The sequence below is a fragment of the Bufo bufo genome, chromosome 2 (genome assembly GCF_905171765.1).
Source record: "Bufo bufo chromosome 2, aBufBuf1.1, whole genome shotgun sequence".
In the NCBI taxonomy this organism is placed as follows: domain Eukaryota; kingdom Metazoa; phylum Chordata; class Amphibia; order Anura; family Bufonidae; genus Bufo; species Bufo bufo.
The window spans coordinates 542,168,377-542,190,113 of record NC_053390.1 but is presented as its reverse complement, the minus strand read 5'-3'; the positions used below and the strand labels follow the sequence as shown (position 1 = coordinate 542,190,113).

The 21,737-nt window shown below is 46.1% G+C and overlaps 1 protein-coding gene across 1 annotated transcript in view; it reads left to right on the top strand.

The window, feature by feature from the left end:
• Positions 1-9,291: 9,291 nt before the first annotated feature.
• The window catches only part of DCTN6 (dynactin subunit 6), a 41,170-nt gene continuing 28,724 nt past the window's right edge, over positions 9,292-21,737 (top strand). Inside the window, exons 1-3 of the mRNA XM_040418044.1 lie at positions 9,292-9,429; positions 11,475-11,539; positions 15,310-15,415. Of these exons, the coding sequence (XP_040273978.1) occupies positions 9,344-9,429; positions 11,475-11,539; positions 15,310-15,415 (257 nt within the window). The 5' untranslated portion in view covers positions 9,292-9,343. The remainder of the gene's footprint in view (positions 9,430-11,474; positions 11,540-15,309; positions 15,416-21,737) is intronic.

The following is a 21,737-nucleotide window of genomic DNA, read 5'->3' as shown; positions in this document are numbered from 1 at the left end:
GCAGCGAAAATGAACCCCGAGTTACGCTCGGGAATACCGCTAGGAAGGTTAAAAGGGTATTCCAGTAGGTACAAGTTATCCTCTCCAAAGGATAGGGGATAACTATCAGATAGGTTGGGGTCCTAACGCTGGGGCCACCACTGATCACAAGAATTTGGGCCCTGTACCCCCTGCAGGCAGCTTGCTACTCCTCTAAAATGACCGAAGTGCGTGGCCGCTCCATTCATTTCTATGGGAGTTCCGGAGGTAGCCGAGCGCTGTACTCTGCTATCCCTGGAACTCCCATAGAAATGAACAGAGCGGCCGCGCATGTGCGACCGGCAGCTTCGGTCATTTTAGTGGAACAACAAGGGGCTTGCAGCGGATAAGGGGCCCCCATTTTTGTGATTGGTCACAGCGGTAGAACCCCCACCAATCTGATAGTTATCCCTTATCCACACTAGAATACCCCTTTTAGGGAGCATTCGCACGGCTGTGATGGTTTTGCGGTCAGCAAATCACAGATCCGTGTGTTCCGTATGTCTTCAGTTATCTTTCCGTTTCCGTTCCGTAAGTCCGTATAATACTGAAATGGGACTGAAATGGGGTTTCCTAGAATGTTTTCAGTCCAGGGGTTCGCAAAAAACAGATGACATACGGATGCATTTCCATGTGCTATCCATTTTTTACGGACCCAATGACTTTCTATGGGGCCACGGACAGCAATTTGCGGCCAAGTATAGGAAATGTTCTAAAATAAAAGCAACGGACACACGGAACGGACAGCACATGGATGACAATGAAAGGCATTCCGCAATTTTTGCGGACCCATAGAAATGAATGGGTCCGTGCATTGTGCGCAAAAATTGCGGAACGGACTCGGAAGAAAAACATGGACGTGTGAATGCTCCCTAAGATTGATATTTTTAATGGTGGCTATTGTAACAGGGTGATACAATAGACTGTAAACTGACAGGTGGAGTGTTACTACAGACTGAGGACTGACAGAAGGGAGTGTTACCATAGACTGAGGACTGACAGAAGGGAGTGTTACCATAGACTGACAGGAGGGAATGTTATTAAGAACTGTGGACTGACAGGAGGGACTGTTACTATACAGTCGTGGCCAAAAGTTTTGAGAATGACACAAATATTAGTTTTCACAAAGTTTGCTGCTAAACTGCTTTTAGATCTTTGTTTCAGTTGTTTCTGTGATGTAGTTAAATATAATTACACGCACTTTATACGTTTCAAAGGCTTTTATCGACAATTACATGACATTTATGCAAAGAGTCAGTATTTGCAGTGTTGGCCCTTCTTTTTCAGGACCTCTGCAATTCGACTGGGCATGCTCTCAATCAACTTCTGGGCCAATTCCTGACTGATAGCAACCCATTCTTTCATAATCACTTCTTGGAGTTTGTCAGAATTAGGCTACTTTCACACCTGCGTTTAGGTCGGATCCGTCTGGTATGTGCCCAGACGGATCCGCACCTATAATGCAAACGTTTAGATCCGTTCAGAACGGATCCGTTTGCATTACCATGAACAAAAAAAAAAAAAAGCTGCGTTCAGGTGTCCGCCTGCTGAGCGGAGCAGAGGACAAACGGAGCCAGACTGATGCATTCTGAGCGGATCCGCATCCATTCAGAATGCATTAGGGCTGGACGGATCCGTTCGGGGCCGCTTGTGAGCCCCTTCAAACGGAACTCACAAGCGGAGCCCCGAACGCTAGTGTGAAAGTAGCCTTAGTGGGTTTTTGTTTCTCCACCCACCTCTTGAGGATTGACCACAAGTTCTCAATGGGATTAAGATCTGGGGAGTTTCCAGGCCATGGACCCAAAATGTCAAAGTTTTGGTCCCCGAGCCACTTAGTTATCACTTTTGCCTTATGGCACGGTGCTCCATCGTGCTGGAAAATGCATTGTTCTTCACCAAACTGTTGCTGGATTGTTGGAAGAAGTTGCTGTTGGAGGGTGTTTTGGTACCATTCCTTATTCATGGCTGTGTTTTTGGGCAAAATTGTGAGTGAGCCCACTCCCTTGGATGAGAAGCAACCCCACACATGAATGGTTTCAGGATGCTTTACTGTTGGCATGACACAGGACTGATGGTAGCGCTCACCTTTTCTTCTCCAGACAAGCCTTTTTCCAGATGCCCCAAACAATCGGAAAGAGGCTTCATCGGAGAATATGACTTTGCCCCAGTTGTCAGCAGTCCATTCACCATACTTTCTGCAGAAGATCAATCTGTCCCTGATGCTTTTTTTGGAGAGAAGTGGCTTCTTTGCTGCCATTCTTGACACCAGGCCATCTTCCAAAAGCCTTCACCTCACTGTGCGTGCAGATGCGCTCACACCTGCCTGCTGCCATTCCTGAGCAAGCTCTGCACTGGTGGCACTCTGATCCCGCAGCTGAATCCTCTTTAGGAGATGATCCTGGCGCTTGCTGGACTTTCTTGGACGCCCTAAAGCCTTCTTAACAAGAATTGAACCTCTTTCCTTGAAGTTCTTGATGATCCTATAAATTGTTGATTGAGGTGCAATCTTAGTAGCCACAATATCCTTGCCTGTAAAGCCATTTTTATGCAACGCAATGATGGCTGCACACGTTTCTTAGCAGGTCACCATGGTTAACAATGGAAGAACAATGATTTCAAGCATCACCCTCCTTTTAACATGTCAAGTCTGCCATTTTAACCCAATCAGCCTGACATAATGATCTCCAGCCTTGTGCTCGTCAACATTCTCACCTGAGTTAACAAGACGATTACTGAAATGATCTCAGCAGGTCCTTTAATGACAGCAATGAAATGCAGTGGAAAGGTTTTTTTGGGATTAAGTTAATTTTCATGGCAAAGAAGGACTATGCAATTCATCTGATCACTCTTCATAACATTCTGGAGTATATGCAAATTGCTATTATAAAAACTTAAGCAGCAACTTTTCCAATATTTATGTAATTCTCAAAACTTTTGGCCACGACTGTAGACTGACAGGAGTAGTGTTACTATAGACTGTGGACTGACAGGAGGGAGTGTTACTAGACTGTGGAATGACAGGAGGGAATGTTACTATAGACTGTGGACTGACAGGAGGGAATGTTACTATAGACTGTGTACTGACAGGAGGGAGTGTTACTATAGACTGTGTACTGACAGGAGGGAGTGTTACTATAGACTGTGTACTGACAGGAAGGTGTGTTAATATAGACTGTGGACTGACAGGAGGGAGTGTTACTATAGACTGTGTACTGACAGGAGGGAGTGTTACTGTAGACTGTGGACTGACAGGAAGGAGTGTTACTATAGACTGTGGACTGACAGGAGGGAGTGTTACTATAGACTGTGGACTGACAGGAGGGAGTGTTACTATAGACTGTGTACTGACAGGAAGGAGTGTTACTATAGACTATGGACTGACAGGAGGGAGTGTTACTATAGACTGTGTACTGACAGGAGGGAGTGTTACTATAGACTGTGGACTGACAGGAGGGAGTGTTACTATAGACTGTGGACTGACAGGAGGGAGTGTTACTATAGACTGTGGACTGACAGGAGGGAGTGTTACTATAGACTGTGGACTGACAGGAGGGAGTGTTACTATAGACTGTGTACTGACAGGAGGAGTGTTATTATAGACTGTGTACTGACAGGAAGGAGTGTTACTATAGACTGTGTACTGACAGGAGGGAGTGTTACTATAGACTGTGTACTGACAGGAGGAGTGTTATTATAGACTGTGGACTGACAGGAAGGAGTGTTATTATAGACTGTGTACTGTCAGGAGGGAATGTTACTATAGACTGTGGACTGACAGGAGGGAGTGTTACTATAGACTGTGGACTGATAGGAGGGAGTGTTACTATAGACTGTGGACTGACAGGAAGGAATGTTACTATAGACTGTGTACTGACAGGAGGGAGTGTTACTATAGACTATGTACTGACAGGAGGGAATGTTACTTTAGACTGTGGACTGACAGGAGGAAGTGTTACTATACACTGTGGACTGACAGGAGGGAGTGTTACTATAGACTGTGGACTGATAGGAGGGAGTGTTACTATAGACTGTGGACTGACAGGAAGGAATGTTACTATAGACTGTGTACTGACAGGAGGGAGTGTTACTATAGACTATGTACTGACAGGAGGGAATGTTACTATAGACTGTGGACTGACAGGAGGAAGTGTTACTATAGACTGTGGACTGACAGGAGGAGTGTTATTATAGACTGTGGACTGACAGGAAGGAGTGTTACTATAGACTGTGGACCGACAGGAGGGAGTGTTACTATAGACTGTGGACTGACAGGAGGGAATGTTACTATAGACTGTGTACTGACAGGAAGGAATGTTACTATAGACTGTGGACTGACAGGAGGGAATGTTACTATAGACTGTGGACTGACAGGAGGGAATGTTACTATGTACTGTGGACCGACAGGAGGGAATGTTACTGTAGACTGTGTACTGACAGGAGGGAATGTCACTATAGACTGTGGACTGACTGGAGGAGTGTTACTATAGACTGTGGACTGACAGGAGGGAATGTTACTATAGACTGTGTACTGACAGGTGGGAATTTTACTATAGACTGTGGACTGACTGGAGGAGTGTTACTATAGACTGTGGACTGACAGAAAGAGTGTTACTATAGACTGTGTACTGAAAGAAGGGAATGTTACTATAGACTGTGGACTGACAGGAGGGAATGTTACTATAGACTGTGGACTGACTGGAGGAGTGTTACTATAGACTGTGTACTGACAGGAGGGGATGTTACTATAGACTGTGTACTGACAGGAGGGAATGTTACTATAGACTGTGTACTGACAGGAGGGAATTTTACTATAGACTGTGTACTGACAGGAGGAGTGTTACTATAGACTGTGTACTGACAGGAGGGAATGTTACTATAAACTGTGGACCGACAGGAGGGAATGTTACTATAGACAGTGGACCGACAGGAGGGAATGTTACTATAGACTGTGTACTGACAGGAGGGAGTGTTACTATAGACTGTGGACTGACAGGAAGGAGTGTTACTATAGACTGTGTACTGACAGGAGGGAATGTTACTATAGACTGTGTACTGACAGGAGGGAATTTTACTATAGACTGTGTACTGACAGGAGGAGTGTTACTATAGACTGTGTACTGACAGGAGGGAATGTTACTACAAACTGTGGACTGACAGGAGGGAAAGTTACTATAGACTGACAGGAGGGAGTGTTACTATAGACTGTGGACCAACAGGAGGGAATGTTACTATAGACTGTGTACTGCTAGGAGGGAATGTTACTATAGACTGTGTACTGACAGGAAGGAGTGTTACTATAGAGTAGACTGTGGACTGACAGGAAGGAGTGTTACTATAGACTGTGTACTGACAGGAGGGAATGTTACTATAGACTGTGGACTGACAGGAGGGAATGTTACTATAGACTGTGGACTGACAGGAAGGAGTATTACTATAGACTGTGTACTGACAGGAAGGAGTGTTACTATAGACTGTGGACTGACAGGAGGGAGTGTTACTATAGACTGTGGACTGACAGGAGGGAGTGTTACTATAGACTGTGTACTGACAGGAGGGAATGTTACTATAGACTGTGGACTGACAGGAAGGAGTGTTACTATAGACTGACAGGAGGGAGTGTTACTATAGACTGTGTCATGACAGTAGGGAATGTTACTATAGACTGTGTACTGACAGGAGGGAATGTTACTATAGACTGTGTACTGACAGGAGGGAGTGTTACTATAGACTGTGGACTGACAGGAGGGAGTGTTACTATAGACTGTGTACTGACAGGAGGGAATGTTACTATAGACTGTGGACTGACAGGAGTAGTGTTACTATAGACTGTGGACTGACAGGAGGGAGTGTTACTATAGACTGTGTACTGACAGGAAGGAGTGTTACTATAGACTGTGGACTGACAGGAGGGAGTGTTACTATAGACTGTGGACTGACAGGAGGGAGTGTTACTATAGACTATGTACTGACAGGAGGGAATGTTACTATAGACTGTGGACTGACAGGAGTAGTGTTATTATAGACTGTGGACTGACAGGAAGGAGTGTTACTATAGACTGTGTACTGACAGGAAGGAGTGTTACTATAGACTGTGGACTGACAGGAGGGAGTGTTACTATAGACTGTGGACTGACAGGAGGGAGTGTTACTATAGATTGTGTACTGACAGGAGGGAATGTTACTATAGACTGTGTACTGACAGTAGGGAGTGTTACTATAGACTGTGGAATGACAGGAGGGAGTGTTACTATAGACTGTGTACTGACAGGAGGGAATGTTACTATAGACTGTTTACTGACAGGAAGGAGTGTTACTATAGACTGTGGAATGACAGGAGGGAGTGTTACTATAGATTGTGTACTGACAGGAGGGAATGTTACTATAGACTGTTTACTGACAGGAAGGAGTGTTACTATAGACTGTGGAATGACAGGAGGGAGTGTTACTATAGACTGTGTACTGACAGGAGGGAATGTTACTATAGACTGTGTACTGACAGGAGGGAATGTTACTATAGACTGTGTACGGACAGGAGTAGTGTTACTATAGACTGTGGACTGACAGGAGGGAATGTTACTATAGACTGCGGACTGACAGGAGGGAATGTTACTATAGACTGTGTACTGACAGTAGGGAGTGTTACTATAGACTGTGGAATGACAGGAGGGAGTGTTACTATAGACTGTGTACTGACAGGAGGGAATGTTACTATAGACTGTGTACTGACAGGAGGGAATGTTACTATAGACTGTGTACGGACAGGAGTAGTGTTACTATAGACTGTGGACTGACAGGAGGGAATGTTACTATAGACTGCGGACTGACAGGAGGGAATGTTACTATAGACTGCGGACTGACAGGAGGGAATGTTACTATAGACTGCGGACTGACAGGAGGGAATGTTACTATAGACTGTGGACTGACAGGAGGGAATGTTACTATAGACTGTGTACTGACAGGAGGAGTGTTACTATATACTGTGGACTGACAGGAAGGAGTGTTACTATAGACTGTGGACTGACAGGAGGGAATGTTACTATAGACTGTGGACTGACAGCAGTAGTGTTACTATAGACTGTGGACTGACAGGAGGGATTGTTACTATAGACTGTGGACTGACAGGAGTAGTGTTACTATAGACTGTGGACTGACAGGAGGGAATGTTACTATAGACTGTGGACTGACAGGAGGGAATGTTACTATAGACTGTGGACTGACAGGAGGGAGCGTTACTATAGACTGTGGACTGACAGGAGGGAATGTTACTATAGACTGTGGACTGAAAGGAAGGAGTGTTACTATAGACTGTGGACTGACAGGAGGCATTAATGTATGTCAAAGGGAAAAAATGCCGGATTCAGCAAGTGTTCCGGAATTTTGGATGGAGATAAAACGGCAGCATGCTGCGGTATTATCTCCGTCCTGAAAAGTGAAAAAGACCGAATTCAGAATGCATGGGGATAAAACTGATCAGTTCTTTTCCGGTATTGAGCCCCTAGGACGGAACTCAATGCCGGAAAAGAAAAACGCTAATGTGAAAGTACCCTAAGTCAATGGGTGCCGGTTCTGTTTTCTATTGCGTCAAAGGTGCAGGATCCATTTTGCTCTGCACCCCATGCCGGACAAAAAAAACCTGCAGCTTGCGGCGGTTTTTGATCCATCCCTGCCAGCAGGGCCGCTGATAGGCCAGTACAGCTGGCCCAGTTGTACCGGGCCCGGCTGGCAGGGGGGCCCGGGCTGCCGACTCCCGAGCCATTTTAATTTTTTTGCTGTCAGTGGGCTGGCTCCAGTAACAGCAGGCAGTGTGGGGGCGGCGCTCACTCACTGACGTCACACGCCTGCTCCTCCCACTAGGCGGCGCAGGCGCGTGACGTCAGTGAGTGAGCGATGCCGCCCGCACTTGTTACTGGAGGCTGGAGGGTGGAGGGAGGAGGCAGGAGCTGAATGTAAGGTAGTATTTTAGTAAAGAGATGAGCGCTGTGCCTGTGCTAAAATTAAAGTTACTGTCTGCAGCCTGCACGGCTGCACCGATTTATTAATGTATACTACTGTGAGTGGCGGGGGGGATCTATATGGATGACGTCATGACGGCACTGTTATAGGGAGGGCGGGGGATCCGTGGATGGCACTGTTATGGGGGGGGGGGGGGTCTGTCATGTGGATGACACTTATGGGGGGGGGCCGGGGGGTCTGTGGATGACACTTATGGGGGGGATCTGTGGATGGCACCATTATGGAGGGGGATCTGTGGATGACACTGTTATGGGGGGGATCTGTGGATGACACTGTTATGGGGGGATCTGTGGATGACTGTTATGGGGGGGATCTGTGGATGGCACTGTTATGGAGGGTATCTGTGAATGGCACTGTTATGGAGGGGTATCTGTGGATGACACATAGCATAAGATGCTATATACGGTATGTGTCATCCACAGATCCCCCTCTATAACAGTGCCATCCACAGATCCCCCCATAACAGTGCCATCCACAGATCCCCCCATAACAGTGCCATCCACAGATCCCCTCCATAACAGTGCCATCCACAGATCCCCTCCATAACAGTGCCATCCACAGATCCCCTCCATAACAGTGCCATCCACAGATCCCCTCCATAACAGTGCCATCCACAGATCCCCTCCATAACAGTGCCATAAACAGATCCCCTCCATAACAGTGCCATCCACAGATCCCCCCCATAACAGTCATCCACAGATCCCCCCATAACAGCGCCATTCACAGACGACCCCCCAGCGCCATAAATATCACTTGTAGACAAATCTGCATGTTGTTTCAAGGCGGCGTCTGGGGAGGGGCCAAGGGCGGGGCCAGGGGTGTGGCTGAAGGAGGGATCAGGGGGTGGAGCTGAAGGGGGCCCCGTCATGTATGCTGTACGGGGCCCCATGATTTCTATCAGCGGCCCTGCCTGCCAGCACAACTAGCACGGCTGGAATTTGTCCCTATTCACTATAATGGTGGCCGCAGGAGTTCCAGCTGCAACCCAGCATAGGCAGACATGGCTGAGCACTGCCGGACCGCTTTGTCTATATTGGATCGCGTTTCCAGCATCCTTGTCCTTCCAATGTGTCGGAAAGCGGCTGGATCCCACCATGGTTCATGGGGTATGCCGGATCCGGTAACCTCCGGTCTTCCGTCTGTACACACAGAACTGCTTTGCACCAACGCCTCTACTGTATGGACATTACACGTGCCCAGCTCTACCGCACGTATCGTATACAAACACAGTAAAACACACCTACTTCCGGTCATGCGCTGAAGCCGGAGAGTAACTCACAGACCGACTCCTCCCTTCTCACTGACTGATCACATGACCGTGACGTCATCACAGGAGTCAGCGTCCACCTCCCACGTAAAGATGGCGGATATTCTGAAGCAGGCGCAGCTGCAGAAGAGGTGACAGCTAGTTCCTAATGTCTGGGGATGTGCGTGTTTAGAGGGGTGAAGTGCAGGGCATTAGTACTGGGCTGTATTCTAATGGCCCATGTCGTGCAGAGTTGGATGCATGTGACATCCCATTACTGTACTGGAATGGATGCTCCTTCATAGCACAGGAGAGGGACCCTGGAGCTGGTGGAATGTGTCTTTGGTAATGTGTGGGCTCATAGGAGAGTCCCCAGTGAGCACCCCACGGCATCCTCAGAGCCCATGAGGCTACATAGTCATTTTGGGTGTGACCTGACTGGCGCGTTGCAGTGCAGAGATTTCTGTTCCATTTCATTGCAGCAAACATGTGATTTGCACTGCAGCGCCATTCATTCCTGTAGCTACACTGCGGTATCTGGTTCCGAGAAGTTAACCCAAAAATTGCCTTGTAGCTGTACTCCCCCCCCCCCGAAACACACGCAAGTGACCACGTAGTGCCCCCTGAAGACAATCCTGCAGCCCCTCATGTCTGAGCATTACCGTCTCGTGTGCGCCATCACACCAGCCCCTTCATGTGACCGAACCCGTCCATCAGCCGCCTCCATTACATAAGACTGCACATGTGTTGTGTACTGTGCCATTGCTGGACGGTCTGGTCGTGTGCCCCTCCATCAGCGGCCCTGTTAGGGGTGGTGTTACATTGCAGGACAGGGGGCTGATCTCATAATACCAATAGTAGAAATAGCCTCATAATCCAATCTAGAGCCTCGATGCTAGGGAGGCTCGTCCTTATAGGTGCAGTTTTTCTTGCCTTTTGATAAAATAATAAAAGATCTGTTTATTTTTTTCGTCGCCATATTCTGACCCCTATAACTTGTAGTTATGTGTATAAACTGTGTATGATGTGTATTTTATTTTTTTTTTTGGGGTGGGGGGAAGGAGGGTGATTTGAATTCTTATATTTAAAAAAAAATATTTTTTTTTTCAAAACTTCTTTTTTATTTTGTTACACTTTTTTATGGTTCCCGTAGGGACTCCAGGGGTTAAAAAAAAATCTGCAATCAGAAAAAAATAACAGATTAGAAAAAGGATGTGTGTCACTGGTTAACTGGCAAAAACAAATACAAGTGACATGTTCCCTTTAGGCCTCATGCACACGACCATTGTGTGTTTTGCGGTCCTCAAATTGCGGATCGCGTCTGTGTGCGTTATGCAATTTGCTGAACGGCACAGACAGCCATTGATATAACTGCCTATTCTTGTCCGCAAAACGGACAAGAATAGGACAGGTTATACTTTTTTTGTGGGGCCACGGAACGGAGCAACGGATGCGCACAGCACACGGAGTGCTGTCCGCATCTTTTGCGGCCCCTTTGAAGTGAATGGGTCCGCATCCGAGCCGCCAAACCTGCGGCTAGGATGCGGACCAAAACAATGGTCGTGTGCCTGAGGCCTTAAAGGAACTGTTAGGTTATATATCCTCTTTTCAAATGAAATTTTAATCCCTGATTCCTCAATATGTGGTCATTTGAAGTTTGTCTTCACATTTGTGTTAGGCCACATTCACATCTCCGGTGAACATTTGCGTCAGAGTGCAGCATGCTGGCGTTCACCGGCTCTGGCATTGCCGGATTCAACAGTTCATCATTGGATCCCTATTGACTATAATGGAATCCGGCAGTGATCCAGAGGCTTTCCGGCATAAACGCCAGATCAGTCTGCTGGATCTTCTCTAACGGAGATGTCAACACAGCCTTAGGCCTCCTGCTCACGACCGTGGTTTCTGTGCGCATTCACTTCAATGGGGCCACAAAAGATGCGGACAGCACAAGTATGTCCGGTCCGCGGCACCCACAAAAAAAATAGAATGTGTCCTATTCTTCTCCATATTACAGACATGGATAGGACTGTTCTATTAGGGACTGGCTCTTCCATTCCGCAAAATGCGGTTTGCAGATCCAATTTTCAGACCGCAATAACTGCTACGGCCGTGTGCATGAGCCAACATTGCTGCATTTTCATTGTCCTAATTTATCATAAAACATTTTAGCAGCTGTAAACTTTTGTCATTTCAGTGTTAAAATTGCCCCAGGAGCAGTTGTCTGCGTGGAAAGTGAAATTAAAGGAGAAGTCACAATTGGTAAGTATGTATATCACCATGTATATTTGCATGCTTCGGTCCAGTATTTGCTTGCAATTGGTTGCTCATGGTTCTTTTGGTAGAAGACTGATTTTTTAAAGGGAATCTGTCAGCATCAAAAACCATCCCAAACCACAAGCAGTGCCTTAAAGTAGTCAGCAGTGTGTTTCTAATGATCGTTTTCTTCCTGCGGTCATATGCGGTAAAAGAATGAAAAAACGTTCTTTTATCCCCTGAGCGCGCCATTTTCTATTAATGCTTGAAGTCAAGGTATCCACGGCCCCTTCGCCTGTGACTCACAGCTGTCTGTTCGGCAAAGCCAACCGAACTCTCGTGCATAATCGCTGTCACTATTGTATGGATAGTCCACTCCATACATAGATGGTTTATGGCGTTACACAGCTGACACCTGGTGGCAGTGGCCAGGATCAGAACTGGCTCCAATCTTGTCCGTTTTCACCCAGGCAGCCCCCCTGACTTGAGCATCGGAGCAGTTTATGCTCCGATTCTCTCTTTTGCCCTCTGCTAAATTGCGCAGGGCAAAGGCATTTTCTGGAGATCCGGTGACGTACTTCCGGGTCCACACTTCCGTTCCGCAAAAGAATAGAACATGTCCTATTCTTGTCCGCAATTGAGGACAAGAACAGGCATATTCTATTCGTGCCGGCAATGCGCGGTCTGCAAAATGCGGAACGCACATTGCCGCTTTCCGTGTTTTGCGGCTCCGTGTATCCGCAAAACACGTTGCGGACGTGTGAATGGAGCCTTAATGGGTCCGCGATCCGCCCGTTCCACAAAAAGATTGGACATGTTCTATCTTTTTGCGGAACGGTACGGGACTCCGAAGTGCTTCCGAGGGGTCGCGTTCCGTGCGGCCGTTCCGCAATTCCGGATTTGCGGACCCATTGAAGTGAATGGGTCCGCATCCGTGATGCAGAATGCACACGGAACTGTGGCCATGTATTGCGGCCCGCAATTCGGCCACGGATCACACACGTTCGTGGGAACTAGGCCTTAGGGGCTAGAACCTGGGATCTTTTAATCCCTAGTCCTATTCACCCTAATAGATCTCTTATTAGGGTGAATTGGATCTCGCACTCTCCCTACTGCCCTGGGCTTTGTACACACAGCAGCAGGGAGATTACCATGGCAGCCAGACCAAGACGACACCTAACAACTGATCAAAAGTACCTCGCCATTGCGAGGCTTCAAGCAGGATATTCTCAGATGGAAGTGGCAACCGAGCTTAGAGTGTCACAGAGTGTCATGAACAGGTTGCAACAGAGATACAGAGACTGGAAGGGTCACAGAAAGGCATAGAAGTGGACATCCTTTGGCCACATCCCACACTGATGACCGCTTCATTGTGAACAATGCCCTGCAGAACCGGATGATGAATGCCACACAACACCAGCCACATTACGGGAGGTGAGAGGCAGCCAAGTGTCAGACCATTCAAAACCGTTTACATCAGCGTGGTCTGCAGGGTCAGGGAGCATCTACGCTGGTCGAGGGACCAGTGGGCCTCAGTGCTGTTCACTGATGAAAGTTGATTCATGCTGAGCAGAAATGATGGCCGCCAATGATGTTGGAGACGTCAAGGAGAGCACAATGCACCAGCCACTGGTAAGCCTTTGTTGGTGGTGGTGGTATTGTTACAGTGTGGGCAAGTGTGTCTGGTCAATACAAATACACTTTGTGAATGGTACAGTGACAAGCCCATATTACTTGAATATCATTAATCCAGTCATTGTGCCTCTGCATAAACAACACAGAACGGCTGCTGGAGACTGGAGTAACTCAAATGGAGTGGCCTGCACTTTCTTCAGACCTGAATCCCATTGAAAACCTATGGGATCAGCTGAGTTGCTGTGTAGAGCCTCATAACTCTGTACCGCAGAACCTCAATGACCTGAGGGCCGCCCTTCAAGAAGAGTGGGATGCCATGCCTCGGCAGACAATAAGTCGACTTGTGAACAGCATGAGACGTCGTTGTCAAGCTGTCATTGATGCTTAATGCCACAGGACAAGTTTTTGAGACATTTAAAAAAAAATTTGCCAGGGTATACCCACCACTGTTGTTGGCTTTTGTTTAAATAAATTGATTGAGATGAGGAAATCACCATTGCATGCTTCTACTTAAATGCCCTACTTTCATGATATAATATCACTGTAGAGTGAACTTTTTACCTTTTCCATTTATTTCACCTGAAAGCCAAATATCCCAAATTTTTTGTGAGTAGTATATGTATACACATTACATTGAGAATGCTATTAATCACTGATAACACCTCCTCTGTATACAACTATCAGTGACCGCTATCTATGTACACACATTTACACAGAGAATCCTTTCAATCACTGATAACAACTCCCTGTGTGCAACTATCAGTGACTGACAGCTCTCTGTATACACACTTACACATGCTATCAATCACTGATAACACATCCCCTGTGTACAACTATCTATGTATACACACTTACACAGAGAATGCTATCAATCACTAATAACATCTCCCCCGTGTACAGCTATCTGTGTATACATGCTTTTACAGAGAACACTATTAATCACTGATAAGAAACCTCCAGGTTCAAATGAGGCCAGAAAAAGCAGAGATTTAAATGTATCAATTACAAGTTTTGATAACTTTTTACAAAAAAAGACATGAATTTACTCAGGTTATCCTGCTCTATAGTATGCTGCCTGCAGACTGCACTGCATTTCATGCAGACAGGTTATAAAGAATATGTAATAAATATGAATGTAATAATTGGAATAAGTTTGTGTGTTGGATCTCTTGCTTTGTTCTCCAATTATCATCTAAGGGTGAATTTACATCGCCGTTTAGCTTTCCGTTCTTCTGATCCGTCAGAAGAAGAGAGAGGGGAAAAAAACGGGATCCTGTAAAAAAAAAAAACTGATCCTGTTGCATCAGTTCTGCTTAAGGTACTTTCACACTAGCGTTTTTGTTTTCCGGTGTTGAGTTCCGTCCTAGGGGCTCAATACCGGAAAAAAACTGATCAGTTTTATCCTAATGCATTCTGAATGGAGAGTTCAGTATGCATCAGGAGGCATCAGTTCAGTCCCTCTTACGTTTTTTGGGCGGAGAAAATACCGCAGCATGCTGCAGTTTTCTCTCCAGCCAAAAGTCCTGAACACTTGCCGGAATGCCGGATGCGGCATTAATTTCCATTGAAATGCATTAATGCCGGATCCGGCCCCAAGTATTCCGGAAAGACGAATCCGTCCTTTCCGTCCGCGCATGCGCAGACCATTAAATTTGTGAAAAAAATAAATACCGGATCCGTTTTTCCGGATGACAACCGGAAGGCCGGATCCGGTATTGCAATGCATTTGTGAGACGTCTCGCAAATGCATCTCTTTGCGTCCAGATTGCCGGATCTGCCTGCCGGAATCCTCGGCCGCAAGTGTGAAAGTACCCTTAGGATTGCAGAGGATCAGTTTTTTTTACAGGATCCAGTAAAAAAACGGATCCTATTGCATCAGTTGTCATCCATTTGAGCCATTTACATCTGAGATCCGTTTTTTTTAATGGAAACAAAAGTATTGCATGCAGTTTTTTCCTTAAAAACGAATCTCTTACGGAAATGGCTCAAGCGGATGACAACTGATACAACAGGATCCGTTTTTTTTAATGGATCCTGTTTTTTTTTTTCTCTCTTCTTCTGACGGATCAGAAGAAAGGAAACCTAAACGGTGATGTGAATGCACCCTAAAATTGTTTATTTGTCGATTCATTTTTTTCCAGGGCCAAGGACAGTAGTTCACCCCAAAGCTCGTATTTATGCTGAAGCAGGCCCCATAATTATCGGAGAAGGCAACCTGATTGAGGAGCAGGCTTTTATAAGAAACAGGTGATGCACTGTGAGCAGTAGAGGGCATACGCAGTCCTACCATCAGGAATTTCAGGGTCCCATACAGGCAAACCATATGAGCTTTCCCCCCCCCCCCCCAACGGCCCTTCTCACATTCATAGTCAGAACAGCCATAACATTTTTGTGTCAGGCCATTTTGCCATACGCAGAAATTATAATCTTATATCAATATAGCTGTATATTCCACTGGCGCTTGTGCCCTGCTCCTCTATGTTTGGCTGCAGTATTGCAGCAGAACCGCTCAAACCGCTGCACATAACACGTAAATTATAGACCAATCTCTATGATACCACGCACTACCTTCCCCGAATAAGATATGATCCCCCTGCTGAAAGATACCCGCCGTAGTACAATCAGTTTCTATTCCAAATTACCTTACTGATGGTTTCTTTCTCTGCGGCATCTGTCTTTCTCTAAATGCAGTGTGGGACTCGCGCTGTAACGGGTGTGGTATCTAGGCTATGGATCGCGCCCCGGCCGGTGGCGCGATTCCGTTTGTTCAGAATTACAACTCGCGCTGTTAAGGAGCAACTAGTGATATCGCTATGCAACTACGGATGGTTGCGAGTGTCAAACCTCTTTCCAACGCATTTCGGACAGTGCGCTGTCCTTAATCGGTAAACAGTGTAAATAAAAATGGCACAATTGTTTTTCCCTTCATTTCAGTAATATTTATATAATTTAAAAAGGCTCTGTCAGCCTGGTCAACCCTATTAAACCAAGGTTGGTAGGGTTGATCATGCTGCTTAAAGCAATACCTTTCTTTCTTTTGTCTGTATGTTAAATAGCTGCTGAGATATCTGCATTTCTATTCATATTCAAGTCGGCACATTGGAGCACCAGGGGCGGGCTGAATCCTTGGAGCACTGTTTTTGTAACAATCCTGTGCTCTGCACACTACCCTCTCCCCTTGATTGACAGGGCTAGAAATCAGCATGCTAAGGGCAGAGCTGTGTCCTGGCATGTAGGTATCATATACACTACTTAAAGAGGACCTTTCACTAGTTTAAAAACGAAAAACTAACTATATCAGTGGGAAGAGCGGCGCCCAGGGGTCCCCCTGCACTTACTAGTATGTCTGGGCGCCGCTCCGTTCGCCCGGTATAGGCTCCGGTGTGTGCAGCTCCCTCTGTTGTACGGGGCAGAGTTTTTGTATTAGGGTTGTCCCTTGCTGCAGCGCTGGCCAATCGTAGCGCACAGCTCATAGCCTGGGACTCCCCTAATACAAAAACTCCGCCCCGTACAACAGAGGGAGCTGCACACACCGGAGCCTATACCGGGCGAACGGAGCGGCTCCCAGACATACTAGTAAGTGCAGGGGGACCCCTGGGCGCCGCTCTGCCCACTGATATAGTTAGTTTTTAGTTTTTAAACTAGTGAAAGCTCCTCTTTAATATAACCTTATCATAATGAGAAGAGTGGATTTCTATGCTTAGAAATCTAATACATATTAATGGTTTATTCACAGGCACAATATATGACTATAAAGAAACCAGTAATATGTATTAGCTTTCTAAGGATAGAAATATCTTTACTCTTTATATGGTAATTGTCACAGGATACCACCTGCCTTAAAACGTAGCCTTTATTATATAATACGTATAAATAAATAAAAACTCCCATTTAAAACAAAGACAGAAAAAACTAAAATCGACAATCTATGGATGAACCAGCGGTAAGTGCTCTGAACCAAGTTATATCTGTGCCTTGGTGGAATCTCTCAGGACGTAGGATTCCAGACAGGATGCTGATTTCTAAAGTGGGCCTGTCCCTAAATGTGGCCCTAAGATATTTATTCCTGCCTAAAAAACTGAATAGCCTCCCCGATAAGGGCGATCCCGTGTTCAGGAACCTCCTGTATTACCCTGGTATACCCCTATCGATGATGCTTGGACTAGGTCTAGTCGTAGTGTCCTAGGGAGTGGCCTAGGCTAAATACAGAAAATAATAAAGATATATGCACAGGTTATTGCATCATACAAATACATGCTGGATCCAAAATGTCGTTTAGAGTGAGAAAAAAAAAAAGGGATTCTATGATACACATTCTAGACGGCTGCTCGACACTCTCAGTAGTGCATTATTGTGACGCAGCCGTTCATTACGATGCCAGATGTATTATTGGTATATGTATATATACCCCAACGCGTTTCACCCATACCAATAACTTGGGCTCATCAGGGGATATATAATAGGCATCAATATTCACATGACAGGACACAATCTTCCTCATCATGGATGACAGTACAATAGGTTTGTCACCAGTGTGAGGCTTTCAGTATTTATAGCCCTACACCAGGCATGTCCAAACTGCGGCCCTCCAGCTGTTGCAAAACTACAACTCCCAGCATGCCTGGATAGCTTACAGCTATTAGGGCATGCTGGGAGTTGTAGTTTTGCAACAGCTGGAGGGCCGCAGTTTGGACATGCCTGCCCTACACCATCAGTCCACACTCTTGGACGGTACAGTCAGAACCACACACATCAGGGTCACAGCCCTATATATATTTAGGGGATGGGTTTATTCCCCCTCTAGACACGAACATCTAAACATTTCACCATAACCATATGTTAGCTGGTAGTGTATCTGCTCATGATACACAAGAATGGTCACATTAATTCTTCCATGTGAGCCAAAACATGGGTGATAGTTATTATATTAATGGTACTTGCGTGCCCAAAAAGATGACTATATGGGGTTGGTTAGGTGCGTCCATGTGATGATGTCGCAGCCCACCATACTCCGGCTTGACCAGTGATAATCTGTGCCGGTGCCCCAATGAATCCTGTGTGGAGTCACCAGCTGTGGACTTCTTCCGGTTTTAAGTAGCCCGCTCTGCTTACCTTTATATGGTAAGCCTATAGCCTTGTGATACATGGTCAGCCTTGCATAAAGAGATCCTAAGTTCAAGTCCCAGCAGAGATTTTTTTCTTAAGTTATTTATTTTCTCCCTCATTTAATCCATCATAAAAATCTATAGCCTTACTATATTGAGATTTGTGTTTTTTATGCTCAGAAAGCTAAAACATATTACTGGTTTATTCACAGGCACAATATATGATTATAATGAAACCAGTAATATGTATTAGCTTTTGAAGCAGAAAAAAACTATATTTTAACCACCTCCGGACCGCTGTACGCACAGACGCGTCCTGGAGGTGGTTGATTCATTCCTCCTGGACGCGCCGGCGCGTCCTCTCGCGAGACGCGAGATTTCCTGTGAACGCGCGCACACAGGCGCGCGCGCTCACAGGAACGGAAGGTAAGAGAGTTGATCTCCAGCCTGCCAGCGGCGATCGTTCGCTGGCAGGCTGGAGATGTGTTTTTTTTAACCCCTAACAGGTATATTAGACGCTGTTTTGATAACAGCGTCTAATATACCTGCTACCTGGTCCTCTGGTGGTCCCCTTTGTTTGGATCGACCACCAGAGGACACAGGTAGCTCAGTAAAGTCCCACCAAGCACCACTACACTACACTACACCCCCCCCGTCACTTATTAACCCCTTATTAGCCCCTGATCACCCCTAATCACCCCTGATCACCCCCCTGTCATTGATTACCCCCCTGTCATTGATCAACCCCCTGTAAAGCTCCATTCAGATGTCCGCATGATTTTTACGGATCCACTGATAGATGGATCGGATCCGCAAAACGCATCCGGACGTCTGAATGAAGCCTTACAGGGGCATGATCAATGACTGTGGTTATCACCCCATATAGACTCCCTGATCACCCCCCTGTCATTGATTACCCCCCTGTAAAGCTCCATTCAGACGTCCGCATGATTTTTACGGATCCACTGATAGATGGATCGGATCCGCAAAACGCATCCGGACGTCTGAATGAAGCCTTACAGGGGCATGATCAATGACTGTGGTGATCACCCCATATAGACTCCCTGATCACCCCCCTGTAAAGCTCCATTCAGATGTCCGCATGATTTTTACGGATCCACTGATAGATGGATCGGATCCGCAAAACGCATCCGGACGTCTGAATGAAGCCTTACAGGGGCATGATCAATGACTGTGGTTATCACCCCATATAGACTCCCTGATCACCCCCCTGTCATTGATCACCCCCCTGTCATTGATTACCCCCCTGTAAAGCTCCATTCAGACGTCCGCATGATTTTTACGGATCCACTGATAGATGGATCGGATCCGCAAAACGCATCCGGACGTCTGAATGAAGCCTTACAGGGGCATGATCAATGACTGTGGTGATCACCCCATATAGACTCCCTGATCACCCCCCTGTCATTGATTACCCCCCTGTCATTGATCACCCCCCTGTAAAGCTCCATTCAGACGTCCGCATGATTTTTACGGATCCACTGATAGATGGATCGGATCCGCAAAACGCATCCGGACGTCTGAATGAAGCCTTACAGGGGCATGATCAATGACTGTGGTGATCACCCCATATAGACTGCCTGATCACCCCCCTGTCATTGATCACCACCCCTGTCATTGATCACCACCCCTGTCATTGATCACCCCCCTGTCATTGATCAACCCCCTGTCATTGATCAACCCCCCTGTCATTGATCACCCCCCTGTCATTGATCACCCCCCTGTCATTGATCACCCCCCTGTCATTGATCAACCCCCTGTCATTGATCAACCCCCCTGTCATTGATCACCCCCCTGTCATTGATCACCCCCCTGTAAGGCTCCATTCAGACATTTTTTTGGCCCAAGTTAGCGGAATTATTATTTTTTTTCTTACAAAGTCTCATATTCCACTAACTTGTGACAAAAAATTAAATCTCACATGAACTCACCATACCCCTCACGGAATCCAAATGCGTAAAATTTTTTAGACATTTATATTCCAGACTTCTTCTCACGCTTTAGGGCCCCTAGAATGCCAGGGCAGTATAAATACCCCACATGTGACCCCATTTCGGAAAGAAGACACCCCCAGGTATTCCGTGAGGGGCATATTGAGTCCATGAAAGATTGAAATTTTTGTCCCAAGTTAGCGGAACGGGAGACTTTGTGAGAAAAAAATAAAAAATATCAATTTCCGCTAACTTGTGCCAAAAAAAAAAAATTTCTATGAACTCGCCATGCCCCTCATTGAATACCTTGGGGTGTCTTCTTTCCAAAATGGGGTCACATGTGGGGTATTTATACTGCTCTGGCATTCTAGGGGCCCCAAAGCGTGAGAAGAAGTCTGGTATCCAAATGTCTAAAAATGCCCTCCTAAAAGGAATTTGGGCCCCTTTGCGCATCTAGGCTGCAAAAAAGTGTCACACATCTGGTATCGCCGTACTCAGGAGAAGTTGGGGAATGTGTTTTGGGGTGTCATTTTACATATACCCATGCTGGATGAGATAAATATCTTGGTCAAATGCCAACTTTGTATAAAAAAATGGGAAAAGTTGTCTTTTGCCAAGATATTTCTCTCACCCAGCATGGGTATATGTAAAAAGACACCCCAAAACACATTCCCCAACTTCTCCCGAGTACGGAGATACCAGATGTGTGACACTTTTTTGCAGCCTAGGTGGGCAAAGGGGCCCATATTCCAAAGAGCACCTTTCGGATTTCACTGGTCATTTACCTACTTACCACACATTAGGGCCCCTGGAAAATGCCAGGGCAGTATAACTACCCCACAAGTGACCCCATTTTGGAAAGAAGACACCCCAGGGTATTCCGTGAGGGGCATGGCGAGTTCCTAGAATTTTTTATTTTTTGTCACAAGTTAGTGGAAAATGATGATTTTTTTTTTTTTTTTTTTTTCATACAAAGTCTCATATTCCACTAACTTGTGACAAAAAATAAAAACTTCCATGAACTCACTATGCCCATCAGCGAATACCTTGGGGTCTATTCTTTCCAAAATGGGGTCACTTGTGGGGTAGGTATAATGCCCTGGTATTTTAGGGGCCCAAATGTGTGGTAAGGAGTTTGAAATCAAATTCTGTAAAAAATGACGAGTGAAATCCGAAAGGTGCTCTTTGGAATATGGGCCCCTTTGCCCACCTAGGCTGCAAAAAAGTGTCACACATCTGGTATCTCCGTACTCAGGAGAAGGTGGGGAATGTGTTTTGGGGTGTCATTTTACATATACCCATGCTGGGTGAGATAAATATCTTGGTCAAATGCCAACTTTGTATAAAAAAATTGGAAAAGTTGTCTTTTGCCAAGATATTTCTCTCACCCAGCATGGGTATATGTAAAAAGACACCCCAAAACACATTCCCCAACTTCTCCTGAGTACGGAGATACCACATGTGTGGCACTTTTTTGCAGCCTAGGTGGGCAAAGGGGCCCATATTCCAAAG